At 52.5% G+C, this 17326-nt stretch overlaps 1 protein-coding gene across 1 annotated transcript; it reads right to left on the reverse strand.

Annotated features, from left to right (window-relative positions):
- Positions 1-6285: 6285 nt before the first annotated feature.
- DUOXA1 (dual oxidase maturation factor 1) lies at positions 6286-14639 on the reverse strand. The gene is made up of 6 exons (XM_065412502.1): positions 14493-14639; positions 12567-12624; positions 10473-10607; positions 10048-10261; positions 8147-8361; positions 6286-6506 (listed from the first exon to the last, which is right to left on the reverse strand). Exons 1-6 carry the CDS (start codon positions 14637-14639, stop codon positions 6286-6288), a joined length of 990 nt encoding a protein of 329 aa, XP_065268574.1.
- Positions 14640-17326: the final 2687 nt, after the last annotated feature.

The raw sequence follows: 17326 nt of genomic DNA on the forward strand, positions 1-17326 counted from the left end.
CTGAGATCACAGTGTCCACAAAGACTCTGGCACTGTAGTGGCATGGCACCCACCTCTCGCGAGTGCCACCTTCTGGACGGGCATGTCTGCATCCCCTGGTTTTGCCCTCTTAGTCCATTCTGGCCCCAGCTCTCCAGCTGGGCCTCTTAACAGTTCATATCCCTTTGTGGGGGCTTATCTCTGTCCAACTGTAGGCCACTTCCCCAGGGGCCTATGGGGGGGACCCAGGCCCACCCCCTATTCCAGGTCCCAGCCCAGGAACCCTAAGAATAGCAGCCACATGCCACTATGTCCCTTTAACTACACTGCTTTCAGTTCTCTGGGCCATTTCCTCCAGCAGGGCCGGATTAACCTTTTGTGGGCCCCGGCGCCAAACATATTTGTGGGCCCCTATGTAGTCACTGTGGGCTCCGAGTGTGGGCCTGGTGTGGCAGTGCCATTGGTGCCATACTATACCCGGTACTGAATCTCAGAGACATTTTTCATTTTGATCACACACCTCTACATGACCATATGCATTGCCATACACAGCTCCCTCAGCCCCCAGTTTTTCATTGAGCTGTACACCCATGTGGGTTTACGAGTGTCCACAATGAGTAGAACTTTCATAGTGATCAGGGGAAACTCCCCACAGATTTATCTCCTTCCTCATTCAGACCTTCTATAGCCATGTCTCCAGTACCACCCTATGTCACCAGTCACTGTATGGGGTTCTGGTGTCAGCTCAAAGTTCCAAAGCCAGCAAATACCTGATCAATTCTGACAAATCCCTCCCTCAGCACCCATCCTGCTATTTGAGCAAGCCACTTGCAAACACCATTTCCCCAAAGTAAGGACTTAGCCCTTGGGAATCTGAAGACACCAGTCTTTCTCCCTCTGCTCCCATCTACATGCTAGTCTACTACCAGATCACCACCTTGTTTCCTTTCTACTTTGGACATGCTCCCCAACCTGCTGGGGCTATTCTCCCGCTGCAAGCCTGACCTGCTTCCTCTTTCCCTGCTCCCCTTGACATTACTTTCCTACTGGTGACCTCTGTTCCTTGAGGTTAATTCCAGTTTCTTTATCTGCTCCTAGCTTAATGGTCCCCAGTAGTCACAGAGCCACCTGCAGCTTCTCTGGCAATAGCCATGGGGCCAATTGCCAGCCTTAGACAGGTGCACCTACTAGCTGCGGGAGGGGTGGCAATTCCAAGGCTGAGCATGCTTGAACCTTGCAATGGCAGCACTAGGGACTCTTATTCCTCAGCGCTGGCCCTAGGCAGCTGCAGACTCTGCAGTTAAGCGCTTTCCTCCTCTAGGCCGTGGCTTTAAGTACATGAGATGCCCATCACCTGCAGCAGAGGCCACCACTTCCCACGCACCCCTCAGCTAGCACAAAGTTGTGCAAAAAGTGCAGCCTGAATGATTTTGGAGGCTGGGGTGCCAGGAGATTCCCATCCCTGAGCAGCAGCTCTGCAACAAGCTGACATGGCCCCCCTCCGCTGTGGGACCAGAACCCTATGAAGACAGTGGAGTTACCCCGTGTATAATCAGTTCTGTCCAAAGCCCGTTGAAGACAGTGGGAGTCTTTTCATTATCTTTAATGGGCTGCGTATAGAAGCAAAGGACCCCCTTCTAGACTCTAGGAGCAAAGTGCATTCTATGCTGCACTGGTTTACTATTGTAACAGGAAGGTCTCACATTACCTAGTGAATAAGCAACACCTCCTACAGCATCTAACTTTTTCTGAGAGGCTTCCCACCCAATTACTAAATGTAAACTTGCTTCGCTTACAAGGGCTGAAAATATCAGGTAGTGTGGTCACAAAAGCAAGGCACTTCTGAATTCAGTAGGAATTTTTGGATGTGCACAGAACACAGACAGGACTGGTTCCTGCATGGTTACAGAACTGCAGTAAAGTGGAACAATTTTCAGCTTGTGTGATTGGAGGATATCTGGATCCATATTCTAAGACCGTCCTACATAAATGAGGAAAAGTTGATGTGCCTTTGTTATTCTTTTATTCCACTCTTTGTTTCTATGGGGAATTTGCCAATGCAATATTACTGTCTTCCTTTTAAACAAAATTAAAAAAATACTGCAGAACCTCCTCCTTTGAAAAGGTCTTTCTACTGACACTCACAGCATGAACACTCCCTTCTACCTACAAACGGCCAACCGGCTCTCAAAACAACCCTGGAAATCTGAAACCAATCACCTAAATAATCCCCAAGACTAATAAATTAATACAATTTGAAAAACACACAAACCCTCCCACAAGCCGAGATTTTACCCTGAAAGGGGAGAAGTGCCCGAGACCTATGAAGTGCACTAGGAACTTAGCTAGCGCTATTGATTTTAAATGGCCGGTGCAGCACTGATGGGTGGCAGGATAAACCCCAAAGAGAGAGAGGTTTCAAGAGGGTATTTAAAGCAAACAGGTATCCTTTGGAAGACCGAAATCCAGCCTCAATGTCATAACCTTCGGCAGGTTCAATGCATGATGGAGACGGGGAGGGTGAAGAGGGAAACTGATGAGCAAACAGCCACGGACACAAAAACAATACACAAAAACTCCTCCAAGTATCTCAGGAGCAGGAAGCCTCTGAGAGGATGAGTGAGTCTGCTGGGGACAGACACTGAAGGGAAGCTAAATGCATCACTCTCCAGCATGAAACGGGTGGGAAGATTACCTCAGACCTACTCTCTTCAGATAGCAAAGATGAGGCTCTGTCAGACTGAGGTCTCAGAGGAGGAGGTGCTGGGACAAGCTACATTAAAGAACAGCCAGATCACCAAGACTAGGTGGTAAGTATCAGAGGGGTAGCCGTGTTAGTCTGGATCTGTAAAAAGTGACAAAGAGTCCTGTGGCACCTTATAGACTAACAGACATATTGGAGCATAAGCTTTCGTAGGTGAATATTCCCACTTCATCAGATGCATGTAGTGGAAGTTTCCAGAGCCAGATATAAATATGCAGGCAAGAATCAGTCTAGAGATAACGAGGTTAGTTCAATCAGGGAGGATGAGGCCCTCTTCTAGCAGTTGAGGTGTGAACACCAAGGGAGGAGAAACTGCTTTTGTAGTTGGCTAGCCATTCACAGTCTTTGTTTAATCCTGATCTGATGGTGTCAAATTTGCAAATGAACTAAAGCTCAGCAGTTTCTCTTTGAAGTCTGGTCCTGAAGTTTTTTTGCTGCAGGATGGCTACCTTAAAATCTGCTATTGTGTGTCCAGGGAGATTGAAGTGTTCTCCTACAGGTTTTTGTATATTGCCATTCCTAATATCTGACTTTTGTCCATTTATCCTTTTACGTAGGGACTGTCCAGTTTGGCCGATGTACATAGCAGAGGGGCATTGCTGGCACATGATGGAGTATATTACATTGGTGGACGTGACGGTGAATGAACTGGTGATGTTGTGGCTGATCTGGTTAGGTCCTGTGATGGTGTTGCTGGTATAGATACGTGGGCAGAGTTGGCATCGAGGTTTGTTGCATGGATTGGTTCCTGAGTTAGAGTTACTATGGTGCGGTGTGTGGTTGCTGGTGAGAATATGCTTAAGGTTGGCGGGTTGTCTGTGGGCGAGGACTGGCCTGCCTCCCATGGCCTGTGAAAACGAGGGATCATTGTCCAGGATGGGTTGTAGATCACTGATGATGCGTTGGAGAGGTTTTAGCTGAGAACTGTAGGTGATGGCCAGTGGAGTTCTGTTGGTTTCTTTCTTGGGCTTGTCTTGTAACAGGAGGCTTCTGGATACACGACTGGCTCTGTTGATTTGTTTCCTTATATCCTCGTGCGGGTATTGTAGTTTTGAGAATGCTTGGTGAAGATCTTGTAGGTGTTGGTCTCTGTCTGAGGGGTTGGAGCAAATGCGGTTGTGCCTCAGCACTTGGCTGTAGATGATGGATCGTGTGGTGTGTCCGGGATGGAAGCTGGAGGCATGAAGGTAGGCATAGCGGTCGGTGGGTTTTTGGTATAGTGTGGTGTTAACGTGACTGTCACTTATTTGTACCATGGTGTCTAGGAAGTGGACCTCCCGTGTAGATTGGTCTAGGCTGAAGTTGATGGTGGGGTGGAAGCTGTTGAAATTGTGGTGGAATTCTTCCAGAGTCTCCTTCCCATGGGTCCAGATGATGAAGATATCATCAATATAGCATAGGTAGAGAAGGGGCGTGAGTGGATGAGAGCTGAGGAAGCATTGTTCCAGGTCAGCCATAAAAATGTTGGCATATTGTGGGGCTATGCGGGTGCCCATAGCGGTGCCACTGGTCTGGAGGTATATATTGTCACCAAATTTGAAATAATTGTGCGTGAGGATAAAGTCACAGAGCTCAGCAACCAGTTGTGCTGTGACATCATCAGGGATACTGTTCCTGACAGCTTGTATTCCATCTGTGTGTGGGATGTTTGTGTAGAGAGCCTCCACATCCATGGTGGCTAGGATGGTGTTTTCTGGAAGATCACCAATGCATTGTAGTTTTCTCAGGAAATCAGTGGTGTCATGGAGATAGCTGGGAGTGCTGGTGGCGTAGGGTCTGAGTAGAGAGTCCACATATCCGGACAGTCCTTCAGTGAGAGTGCCAATTCCAGAGATGATGGGGCGTCCAGGATTTCCAGGTTTGTGGATCTTGGGTAGTAGATAGAATAACCCCGGTCGGGGCTCTAAGGGTATGTTGATTTGTTCCTATGTTAGCGTAGGGAGTGTCCTGAGTAGATGGTGCAGTTTCTTAGTATATTCCTCAGTGGGATCTGAGGAAAATGGCATCCATCCAAGAGTTTTGAAAGAGCTCACTGAAATCAGCTCTGGTCCTGGCAGGCTGGGGGATCCTCAGGGAGCCTTATTGCAGTGCCAGGGCATGGCGCCGTCTTTATGAGTTGCCAGGAGGTACTTGATCCCCACTCCGCCCCAGGCCCCACCCCCACTCCACCCCTTCCCCCAAACCCCCACCCTGCCTCTTCCTTCCCCTGCTCCACCCCGTTCCGCCCCTTCCCCCAAGCGCACCCCTTCTCCCCCCTCCCCCCCACTGCCTCCTGCACACCGCTGAACAGCTGACCTGCAGCAGGTGGGAGGCTCTGGGAGGGAAGGAGCTGATTGGTGGGGCCGCGGGTGGGCAGGAGGCGCTGGGGGGAGGGAGAGGAGCTGATGGGGGAGGCTACCAGTGAGAGCTGAGCACCCACTATTTTTTTCCCGGAGTCAGCACCTACAGCCAGGGGAACGGTGTGAAACAACCTTTGCAGAGAGAGCAATAAAGCATCTAGATGGGCCCTAGGTGAGGGACGAACCAGCTTGGTGCCACGGAAGGACAATCATGTTTCTGCAGTCTACTGGTACCCTTTGAGCATCCCAGAAAGCAGGGCCAAATGGCGCGCTGCCTGATTGTATTGATTTGGACTTTCAAAACTCCTTCCATAAAGGCCCTTGCAAGAAGCTTGTAAGGAAACCAAGTAGTGCTGGAGGGAGAGGGGAAGAATTCCTGCCTGGGATCAGAAACTGACCCGGGTACGTCTACACAGCAGCAGGGAGGTGTAATTCCCAGCGTGGGCGGATATACATGCACTAGTTATGCTCAAGGGAGCACCTAGAAATAGCAGTGTGGCCACAGCGGTGGCCACCCGAGTACAAGCCCCCCGACCCCTGGGTAGTTCTCGTGTGGCTAGCATCCCACAGCCTTGCTGCTATTTTTAGGTACTAGCTCCAGCCAAGCTAGCGGGGGTCTGTCTGCCCACACTGGGAATTACCCCTGCAGGTGCTGTGCAGCCGTACCCGAGAGAAACGAAAACAAAACAAGGAATAAATGGCCTGTTTTTAGGTAACAGCAGGTGGCTGCCCAGGGCGGTGTACCAGGGCTATGCTGTTTAATACCTTCCCGAATGATCTAGAAGAGGAGGGGAGCAATGGCAACAACTATTGAGCTTAGGCAAGACTAAGGGACCTAAGGAAGCTGGGGGATGGCCAGTGGAATTCAGGCTTGGCTACTGCAAGGCAATCACATTAGCTGCTCAGACACATGGCTGGGTCCTACACAACGCACAACCACTCAGGGGAAAGAGCTGGCCATCGCTGGGAGCAGCTTGAGGCTGGATGGGCCCCAGGCCTGTTCGGACCATGCCTACATGCCTACACATGGCTGTGCAGAGCTGAGCGGTGGGGGACAGTTAACGGTGGACAGGCCACGAGAACTCTCTCACCCAGCCCGGGCACAGGCTGCTACCAGCACAGTTCTGCACCTCCCCCACCTTCCCATCTTGGCTCAGCTCCGCCAGGCAGGCAGGGGAATGGCGGGCACCCAGCAGGGATTCCCTACAGCTCAGTAACCATCACTTTGCAATGCTCGCTCAGTGGCGCCAGGAGCGTGTCCTGCTCAAAGGAGCTTGCTTTGTCTCTCAGGGGTCGCTGGGCAGGCCCCTCCTCTTCCTCTTCCTCTCTCCCTTCCTCACTCAGATTAAAGACCAGCTTCAGCTTCTCAGGCTGCACAGAATTCAGGACGATCACACCCAGCCCCAGGAGGAAGCACAGCAGCCCTGCAACGCAACATGGGGGGACTAGTTACAGGCTGCATGTCTGGATCTTTCCTGCACTATACTACCTCTGTGCCACCAGAGGGCTCCCTGTGTTTGGCTGAGCCTCATGGCCAACTACACAGGCTTTGGCGCCACTCTGCTCTGATGGTGCAGTGCGAAGCAGTCCATGACTTGGGACAGGGTGAGCAGAATGGACTATAGTATCCCAGGGGAGGCCTCCCTGTCTCATGTGCGGGGTCATAACATGACAGGACTCTGTGCTTGAAAAACTAAACCGCCTCTCTATGGAGAGAGCTATTTACAGAGCTGCTGCAACAGCATCTAGCATTCCAGCCATATGCACACTGACCGACGGCCTGGTGCCTCTTCCATTCCCTTCCCTCCTGCAACTTTGCTGCACCCTCCAAGTTCCATGCAGATTGCTACCGCTTTATATAACACAATATCCTCCAAATTATCCATCTTGTTCCTTGTGCACCTTAACACCTTGTTCGCTTTGCAGATCGCTGCTACTGTTGCACACTGAGCAGGACATCACTGAGCTGTCTCCAGCGAGCCTTGCCCCTTTCCTCAGTAGTTACAGATAATTTAGAACCCACTAGTGAGTCTGAATAGCTAAAACTGCTGTTTCCAATGTGCATGACATTACATTCAACAGCACTGTATGCCATCTGCCATTATATACCCCCCAATCATCTAGCTTGGTTAGCTCTTTCTAAAGTTCCTCACGCTCTTCTCCGATTTTGCCCATCCTCAGCTCAGTTCTTTTTCCAGATCTTTAATAAATGTATCAAACCAGTCCTAGCTTTACTGCTCCAATATTAGCAGAGTTGAGTATGCCAACCCTTGTAGTCACTTGCTCATACTGTACTGGTGAATGCCTTCTTTGAAAATATACTAACTCTTTCCATGATGGGCATGAATTTTCAATGCTTTTCCTCTTGCACTGTTATCCAGGGCTTAACTTGTGCCAGGGCTTGCCAGGGTTGAGCCCCCGGTACCTCTAGGTTTGGCAGTTCAGAGCCCCAGCACTTCTGGGCTTGGCAGTTCACAGCTCTGGCACCTCTGGGCTTGCCGCATCAGTTATGAAAGTAACAAAATTACTGGAGCTCCAGCACCCAACCACTTGAGCCCTGGCACCTCTTTTGGTACAAATTAAGCACTGCTGTTATCCCAACGGTGGGGAGGGATTCAGGTAAATGGGATTACCCAGCCCAAAGAGAAACAGAAATTTGCTGTCTGATTAGGAACCTCTAATCTGTCTGACTTGGCATTTAATCAAATCCAAGGCCCTAGGGGGCCCCTGAACTGCAATGTTGCTCTGATCCATCTCTCCAGAATCACAGCCCAGGACCCTCTCCTTCCTCACGGCTGATGTAATGCTGCATTTGGGATCTGGAAAGAACTCTCTCAAGGGGTTTTTAGAGCCCTGGGCAATGTTCCCCTGGAGCTCTGAGCCAGTTTTCCCTGGTGGAATCAGGTGGAAGCATCCCACGCCATCAGTTTCCTGTGGCCAAGTGCGGCATGGGGGGAGCTGGTGGCCTTTGGTCCCACCTGTCTCCTTCTCTGTGTTGCTAGGTCACACAGCAGCACTGAAGAAGAGGAGAACCCCAGTTCACTCAAAGGAGCAGCCCACTGACCTGTTGCTAGCGTGAGCCAGAAGGATGCCCCGTAGACAGTCTGCAAGGAGGCTGAACTGAACCGGATGGTGCACATCGGGGAGTTCCTCGCAACAGAGAAGAAGAGCAGTGAGCAGATCAGCAGTGCTGCCGTGAGTAGGATCATGTAGCTCCCGTACAGCAGGACTGGCATGGAGAACAGCATGTTGGAAATCAGCCAGGTGCAGAAGGCCAACCTGTGAGAGAGCAGTGGGGTTGAAAGGAGAGGCCGTCCCTCGCTTTTACACTGACCTGCTTTGGGCTGCTCCCGAGACCTTCTCTCCAACCACTAGTGGGCAGCATCCTCATCACCTGCCCCTGCGGTCGTCATCCTTTGCACTGGTATAAAGGGCTACAGAGAGCCAGGCCCACAGATCCCATGGCATCTGCACTGAACCCAACCTCCCGCCTCGCCCGAGGGGCACTTCGGGCTGAGCTCAGCCCCGTGTAATGCTACTGAATTCCAGGGATGACTCTGTTAGAGGAGCCCGGTTGGACACACTTGCCCTTGAAACCACCTTCTCCTCGGCAACAGGGAGGACTGGGCATGGTGATAGTGTGCAGTGAGGATTGGGCTGGGGGTGCAAGTGTGCAAGTGCAGGGCTCCCAGTGCTCACAGGACACATGCAAACTCTCCACTCCTCAACTAGGGGAACATCTCCCTCTGAGAGGCCCTGGAATCCATGGGACCAGGGCTGGCTCCAGGCACCAGCGCAGCAAGCTGGTGCTTGGGGAGGCCCATGGAAGGGGGCGGCACGTCCAGGTCTTCGGCGGCAATTCGGCGGCGGGTCCCTCAGTCCCTCTCGGAGAGAAGGACCGGCCGCCGAATTGCCGCCGAAGAATGAAGCAGCGGCGGTAGAGCAGCCGCCGAAGTGCTGCCAATCGCGGCTTTTTTTTTTTCTCTTCGCCGCTTGGGGCAGCAAAAAAGCTGGAGCCGGCCCTGCATAGCACGTGTGCATGCAGAAGAATTTCCTAACTACCCATGCCAGACTGCATTATCAAGGGACACACCTGCTCTGTGATGCCAGGCCACCCACAGCGGCATTGTCAGAGGGTGCTCCGGATATTGCGAAACACATCTTGGGAGATGACCTTGAATCAAATCCCACCATTCTAAAGCAAGACCCTACAGTTTGGGCCAGGGAGTGACAAAGAAAATGGTACCCCACTGACGCTGCAGGAGGGCTTTTGGGAGGCAGAATGCAATTACCAGAGGCGGAGTTTGGCTGGGATGGGGCCTAACATCCCTAGTTCTGCAAAAATGCCATGTGACCATAACTGACCATGGGTGGCCAGGGCCTTGGCTGTGTCTCCTCCAGGATCAGCACCTCCACCTATCCCCTGCGTGATGCACTGAATCGTCACTGACTGAGAAGGAAGAGTACCAGCTACAGAACCACCAATTTCTGGAGCATCTAGGAGGGGTTCTTGTCACCCAAGTACTGGCCTTGCTTAGCTTCTGAGGTGGCATCGCAGCAGGTCATGAGCCCAGCTAAGTAAACCTTAGCTCAGGGTTAAGAGCATCTGGATAACTCTGCAGACCACTCATCAGTGGAGCAACCTGTCAGATGCTATTCAAGCCTTGGACAGTCATTTCCTAAGGATGGTTTATGGCCAATGAAATCAGTCCCGTTATGATGCTACATTGAGCTGCACACTGTGCATCTCAGGAAGCTACTGAAGTTCTTTAAAAAGCGACAAAGAGTCCTTTGGCACTTTATAGACTAACAGACGTATTGAAGCAATAGCTTTCGTGGGTGAATACCCACTTTGTCAGGGTGAAGTGGGTGAATACCCACTGAAGTTCTTTGATCTTCTACCCGAGAGGAGCCCCTTCCCTCGTGGACGGTTCTCCCAAGGCACGGCGTCTTGCTGGGCCTTACCACAGAGTGACAGAGGTATAGTGGCCGGAGATCCTGTACTGGCTGTGCACGCCACACGGGCTGTGCCGGCTAAACTTCTCTGCCACATACAGGATGGGGCTGGGCAGCCCCTTCGCCAGGCTGTCCGCGTAGATGCAGGCGTAGTCTGCTCCCAAGTGCCAGGCAAAATGTTCGTTGTAGTTGATGGTTTCGTTGATCTGATTCACTGGGTTCCCTGCAGGAAAGAGACGTGTTTCTGTTCTGCAGCAGATCAAGGAGACCGAGCACATGGGGAAGAGTAGCTGGGAAGAGTGCTCAGTCACCCAAGGGCCGGGTACTTTTGCTGATCTTACCTCCGCTCTGTCCTGCCAACCTGCCCCGGGGGAGCTGAAAGACCCCAGTGCCTCCCCCTCCTACTCACCCTTGACTCAAAGACCTGGACTCACCCACTAGCGTGATGTTGACCCCCGCCAAGCCGATATGCAGGCCAATGTCTGCGTTCACCACAGCGCGGCTGAAGGATTTGTAGGAGGTGTTCGCCGTCACCCAGCCAATCTCCCAGTCCCTGGTGAAGTTAACACCTGTGAAGATGGCAGTAATCAGACATAGCCCCTGTGCTACTGAACCAACCATTGACTGTGCACAAAGAGCGAGTGACAAACTCCTTGTCTCCATGGCAGCAGCCAAGCGCCTGTACATCAGAGGGGTGTGCACCGAGAGCGCTCTAACATAAGGCTGCCCTGTAACTGCGCCATGTAGACCCTGTGGGCGGGCGGCGGTGATAGTACACCAACTAGATACCTTCCACAGCATGACATCAGGGTCTGCGTGGGGCAGTCAGAGCACAGCCCCATCTCAGTGTGATCTCCATGAGTCTGTCCTGCCTGTCCTAGCCCCAGTATGCAGAGCCTCACGTCCCAGCAGAAGACACACCATCAGTGGTGGCCCCTGGTGAGGGAGGCGACTTCACTCGGGGCAAAGGCACTTGGTCCCCCATCCCCTCAACACAGAGCAGGCCGGGGGTAGCTAGGCTGGGGGAGGGCACTGGGCTCTGTATGGGCATGGGGGGAGCTGGGCTGCTTGTAGGGGCAGTGGAATTTGGGGGGAGGCTTGTCTGCATGGGGCACTGGTTTTGTGGGGATGGGGCTTCGGGTGAACATGAGCAAAAGCCAGCTGGCCTCTTTGGTGCCCTTGAGCCCCAGAGCATTGCTGGGGAGCCTGAATGACAAATGCATGACCTCAGCTCACCTTTGGGAGGGATTTCACTTTCTGGCCCCTGTGTGAATAACCCGTTCTGCAGCGCAGGGCAAAGGAGCCTGTCGGTCACATGCAGGGGGCAAGCGCTGGCAGCCAGCCCCGAAGGGTTTATTTACTTTGAGATGTCCAGCACCCAGCGCCGGCAGTGGCCTGGTCACTGCTCACAACTTCTGCGCAAATATGATTGAATCCTGCGCATCCGTCCCAGCACAGGCACTGACTTTTATTTTTCCCAGTGAGTGCTCCACCCCTGCTCTGCCCCGAGGCCCCGCCCCCACTCCGCCCCCTCCCCGGAGGCCCCATCCTGACTCCACCTCTTCCTGCCCTTGCTCCGTCTCTTCCCGCTCCCACTCCACTCCTTACCCCAAGGTCCCCCTCCACTCCCTGAGCACCTCCCACCAGCTGCTGAACAGCTAATCGGTGGCCCCACCAAACAGCTGTGGCTGGTAGGTGCTGAGCACCCCCTATTTTTTCTAAGGGTGCTTGAGCCCTGGAGCACCCATGGAGTCGGCGCCTCTGGCTCCAGCATCTCCACTCACTGAATGTCAGCGGTCTCGTCTCTTGAGAGCTGCCCTTTCCCCGATGCTGCCAGGCGGATGGCACCGTGCTGCTGGGACACCAGGGCACTGCAGCCCTGCATGCCTGAAAGGGAGCTCACTGAGCCCAAGGGGAAAGGGCTGGATCGATAGCCCAAGGGACTGCAATTCCCTTGGTATCCATAGATCAGACCCCCCCCCCCCCCCGCGCGCGCACCCTTCCCCACCCTCGCCCCACAACCCTGCCCTAGAAAGGCTGCGGTCAGGAGGTGGTGGCAATTCTCGGCACACCTATCAGCCCAGGCCTCTCTGACGAGGCGCAACAGAGGGTCCCGCTGAGGTGCTAGTGTTTGTGATGCAGACGCATTCGTGATTAGGGGGCCCCAGCAGATGTCCGGCAGCAGTGGGCTTTGTGTTCTGTCAGTGCCTGAAGATGACCCCCAGAGGAGAGCTGCTTGAATGTTGTTGCAAATAAATTATCCTACCAGGGGCCAGCCACTCCTCTGCTCGCTAACTGCACTGCTGGAGCCAGCGCCTCGGAATGTTAGTCAAAAAAGGGATCGAGTCGTCTTCTTTCCCCACGGAGTATTCAATGGAACACCCCCCTTCCTTGATCTTCATCAACCTTTGCTCTTCCTCACCTCTCTACTGGGGAGGGCTTCTTGCTATTTCCCGCTTTGTTCCAGCCTCCCTGCCTGAAGGGGCAGATGACTACGGGGAACCCGGGGCGTGGCAGCATGTACTCACTGAGAATCACTGCTCCAATGAAGAGGCTGGTGACCACTCTCAGGAGCCAGAAGAACCTCTGTAGGGAGGACAGGACAGATCAGGAGCCAGCCACACTCCCCTTTCCAGGCTGTGAACTCAACAGAGGCCAATGGCAGAACCAGAGAAGTTCTGTTCACTTCATGGTTCCTGTAGGCCAGGGCTGGCCAGAAATTTCTGATCAAAACATTTTTCCTTCAGAAAACAGGACTTCATTGAAATTACCACTTTCTGCAGGAAAAGATCGATTTCAGAGGGATTTTCCAATGGGAAAATCGAAACAAACGAGTTCAGTTAGAAACCTCAACCCGAAACAAACCCCTCTCCTGAGTAGGGTGACCAGATAACAAGTCTGAAAAATCCGGACACATTTTTGGGAGGGGGGGGTCATAGTTGCATATATAAGAAAAAGCCCTTAATATCGGGATGGTCCTGATAATATCGGGATGTCAGGTCACCCTACTCCTGAGCCCCCAGGGCACTGCAGTGGGAGTGGTAGAGTCTGAAACAAACTGAGATGGGACAGGAAACTGCAACTCCCACGAGTCACTGCGGTAGCTCCCTCACAGGGAAAGACTGCTGTGCATCATGGGAGATGGAGTCCAGCTGTGGAGTGGGGCCTCTAGGAGAAAGTGGGGGTGGAAGGCCACAGACCTACAACCCCCTGAGGCACTGCGGTTGCACAGGCCAAAGGAGCATTCTGAAATGTTTTGACCTAGGGAAGGTGAAACCTTTCAGCTGACTGAAAATGAGGTAGCAGTGTTCTGTTTCCACGTTCCCAAATGGAACTTTTCCTGAACTTTTCAATTCACTAGAAGTTTAAACATTGCAACATTTTGTCCCAATTCCGGAAGAAAATGTATGTCACAATATTGGAATCTGACACCGGACGGGAAACCTGTTGGTCAATCAGGTCTAATGTAAGCACACGTGACCAGGGCTATTGTATTTTACCCCAGTGTTGGGGACAGTCTGAGGTCACAGTGAGGGTTTGGCTTGGAGACAGAGGCACGGGTGTGTTGGGTGGGGTTTCCTTTGCTACAAGGCCAGTGCATTCCTTCGGGAGGTGTGGAAATTATCTGATAGGACGTGGAGTGTCGCGGCATGTGACGTGTGGCTCTCTTCACTGAAGTTCTCCTTGTTTCTCTGGGGTTGCGTGGGTGGGTTTAACACATCAGCTGTGGGATGGTGGGACAGATACCCCCAAGGCTAGAGCTGGGCAAGTGCTGAAAGCCTTGGATCTGGACTTGAGTGTTCCTCACAAGTCTGGCAGTTGGTCCAGACCTCCACGAGATGGGGCCAGATATGGAACTCGGAGCAGGTCCAGGCTCCAGGCCCACCTCTAGATAACACCTCAGACATTAAAGAGTCCAAGAAAGCAGGCTTCTGGCCCAGTGTCCTTGGCCAGGCTAGCCCCTTCCATGGTGCTTTTCATTAGGAGAAGTGCCCAGAGGCATTTCCCCTAGTCAAAGTTGCTGCAATAGCCCCTCTAGTTCCCTGGATGGTGACTAGCGACTCGGTTACTGGGGGAGTGATGTGTCCCCCTGGGGTCTCATACACACTGAGTGTGTCTCTGTCTCTCCTTGGGGGAGGGGAGGGCTCTCCGCCTCCTCAGCACTTTAGTGGGTTATTCTAGTGGCCAGATGGCCGCTCACGCCCCCCGCAGCCCCCAGAGCGCCTCCCCAGCACACGAGTTCAATAGCCTCTGCCCCCAGGGGAGTTCACCCATCCAGAGACAGTGTCAGCGGTTCTGTGCCATCATGGCCTATCAGTCTGTGCCACGTACCCAGCGGGGGAGCTCTGAGTTCACCAGCCAGGAGGAAAGGGGAGAACTCCCCCTTGCTTTTAGCCTAGCATGGGGAGCTGTGCATCCCCCACCCCCGTCACCGAACGAACCCCTGCCCTTACCCCTTTGCCCCGGATTCCAGGCAGGATGAGAATGAACGTGGCCAACACGGTGAGGAACACGGAGATGATCACGACCGAGGTCGTGTTAAAGGGGAAAGGCGTCCTGGTGTTGGGGTAGAAGGGGAAGGAGCCATCGAACAAGGTCATCACAGTGCCTGGGAGAGGCAGGAGATCTACAGACACAACAGGAGCAGCAAGTGAAACGAATGCTTCTGGCTATTCCTCCCCGCAGAGCAGGGACATATGTCATCCTCTCTGGGGAACAGAGGACATATACCCTGGGATACCAACCCTGCCTCCTCCAGCTCTGCCGGCGCCCCTCAGTCCCAGCCCACAGTGTCCTGCTATCCCAGATCTGCCTCCCAGCTCTGCCGGCACCTCTCAGTCCCAGCCCACAGCACCCTGCTATCCCAGCCCTGCCCCCGCAGCTCTACCGGCACCTCTCAGTTCCAGCCCACAGCACCTGCTATCCCAGCCCTGCCTCCTCCAGCTCTGCCGGGGCCCTTCAGTCCCAGCCAACAGCGCCCTGCTGTCCCAGCCCTACCTCCTCCAGCTCTGCTGGTGCCCCTCAGTCCCAGCCCACAGCACCCTGCTATCCCAGCCCTGCCCCCCCAGCTCTGCCAGCGCCCCTCAGTCCCAGCCCACAGCACCCTGCTATCCCAGCCCTGCCCCCCCAGCTCTGTCAGTGCCCCTCAGTCCCAGCCCACAGCACCCTGCTATCCCAGCCCTGCCTCCTCCAGCTCTGTCAGTGCCCCTCAGTCCCAGCCCACAGCGCCCTTCTCATAACTATAAAGGGAAGGGTAACAGCCCTCCTGTGTACAATACTATAATCCCTCCTGGCCAGAGACACCAAAATCCTTTTACCTGTAAAGGGTTAAGAAGCTCAGGTAACCTGGCTGACACCTGACCCAAAGGACCAATAAGGGGACAAAATACTTTCAAATCTTGGGGGCGGGGGGAAGGCTTTTGTTTGTGCTCTTTGTTTTGGGGGTTGTTCGCTCTTGGGACTAAGAGGGACCAGACATCAATCCAGGCTCTCCAAATCTTTCTGAACAAGTCTCTCATATTTCAAACTTGTAAGTAACAGCCAGGCAAGGCGTGTTAGTTTTATCTTTGTTTTCTCAACTAGTAAGTGTTCCTTTTGCTAAAGTGTTTATCTCTGTTTGCTGTAACTTTGAACCTAAGGCTAGAGGGGGTTCCTCTGGGCTCTTTAAATTTGATTACCCTGTAAAGTCATTTTCCATCCTGATTTTACAGAGATGATTTTTACCTTTCTTTCTTTAATTAAAAGCCTTCTTTTTAAGAACCTGCTTGATTTTTCCTTGTTTTAAGATCCAAGGGGATTGATCTGGACTCACCAGGAATTGGGGGGGGGGGAAGAGAAGGCGGGGGATGATTAATTCCTCCTTGTTTTAAGATCCAAGGGGTTTTGGATCAGTGTTCACCAGGGAATTGGTGGAGGAGTCTCTTAAGGCTACCCAGGGAAGGGAGTTAGCACATTGGGAGTGGTGGCAGCAAAAGCAAAACTAAGCTGGTAGAGAAGCTTAGAGGTTTTCATGCAGGTCCCTACATCTGTACCCTAAAGTTCAGAGTGGGGAAGGAACCTTGACATGGTGCAGCGGTGGGATCATTTTAAACCAAAAGCCAGTAAGATTTTTTTTCTCCTTTCTAGCTACTTAGAAAGCAGAGCTGAAGGTAGATGCATATCTTATCTCTCCTTGCCTGAAGGCAGAGGTGTTAAGCTTTTTTAACAAGGGTCTTTGTTAAGAGAAGGTTTCAAGCTGTGAGCAAGCAGACAGCAAAAGGAATTTACAAGCTGAATTGTTTTTTTTTCTTTCTGCTTCTCGGATATAGCTAGTTAAAAAGTCTCTGTTACCTAAGCAGCCCTGAGCTGAGTGCATCCCAGTTTCAGTGAACTGCAGAGGGGTGTGGCCCAGCACAAGAAAGCCGGAAAATGACTACCAGTGAAGCAGCTAACAAACTAGAACTGGCCAGACTAGAAGCAGAAGAAAATGAAAAGAAACATCAGAGACTGCTCGAATTAAAAAAACTCGAGAAAGAAGCTGCTGAGAGAGCTATGGAGCAGAAAGAAAAAGAGAGGGAGGAGAAAGAAAAAGAGAGGGAGGAGAAGGAAAGAGAGAGGAAGCATGAACTGGAATTAGCAAGGGCTAGGCAAAATATACCAGCCAACCGTAGCCACCCCTCTCCAGGTAGCGCTTCCCATCCCAGAAAATTCCCCACCTACAAGGCAGGCGATGATACTGAGGCCTTCTTAGAAAATTTTAAAAGGGCCTGCCTTGGATACAGCATCACTCCAGACCAGTACATGGTAGAGCTGAGGCCGCAGCTCAGTGGACCCTTAGCAGAGGTGGCGGCTGAACACATGAACAGTTATGAACTTTTTAAAAACAAGGCCAGAATCAGAATGGGGCTAACACCCGAACATGCCCGTCGGCGGTTCAGAGCCCTAAGGTGGAAACCAGATGTGTCATTTACCCGACATGCCTACCACATTGAAAAAATTGTGATGCCTGGGTATCAGGAGCAAGTGTTAAATCTCTGGAAGATCTGTCTTTCCTAGTGAAAATGGAGCAGTTCTTAGAGGGTGTTCCTGAGAAAATAGAAAGGTACATCCTAGATGGGAAACCCAAAACTGTAACCGAGGCGGGGGAGATTGGAGCCAAATGGGTGGAGGTGGCAAAAAAGAAAAAAAACTAGTAGCAGTTGCAGCGAATATCAGAAGGGACAACCCGAAACAAAACCTGACCACCGGGGGCAACCCAAGGCCCCACCTACATCCCAAGGAAAATCCCAGACGCCTTCTCACCCCACCA

The sequence above is a fragment of the Emys orbicularis genome, chromosome 10 (assembly GCF_028017835.1).
Source record: "Emys orbicularis isolate rEmyOrb1 chromosome 10, rEmyOrb1.hap1, whole genome shotgun sequence".
Taxonomy (NCBI): Eukaryota; Metazoa; Chordata; order Testudines; family Emydidae; genus Emys; species Emys orbicularis.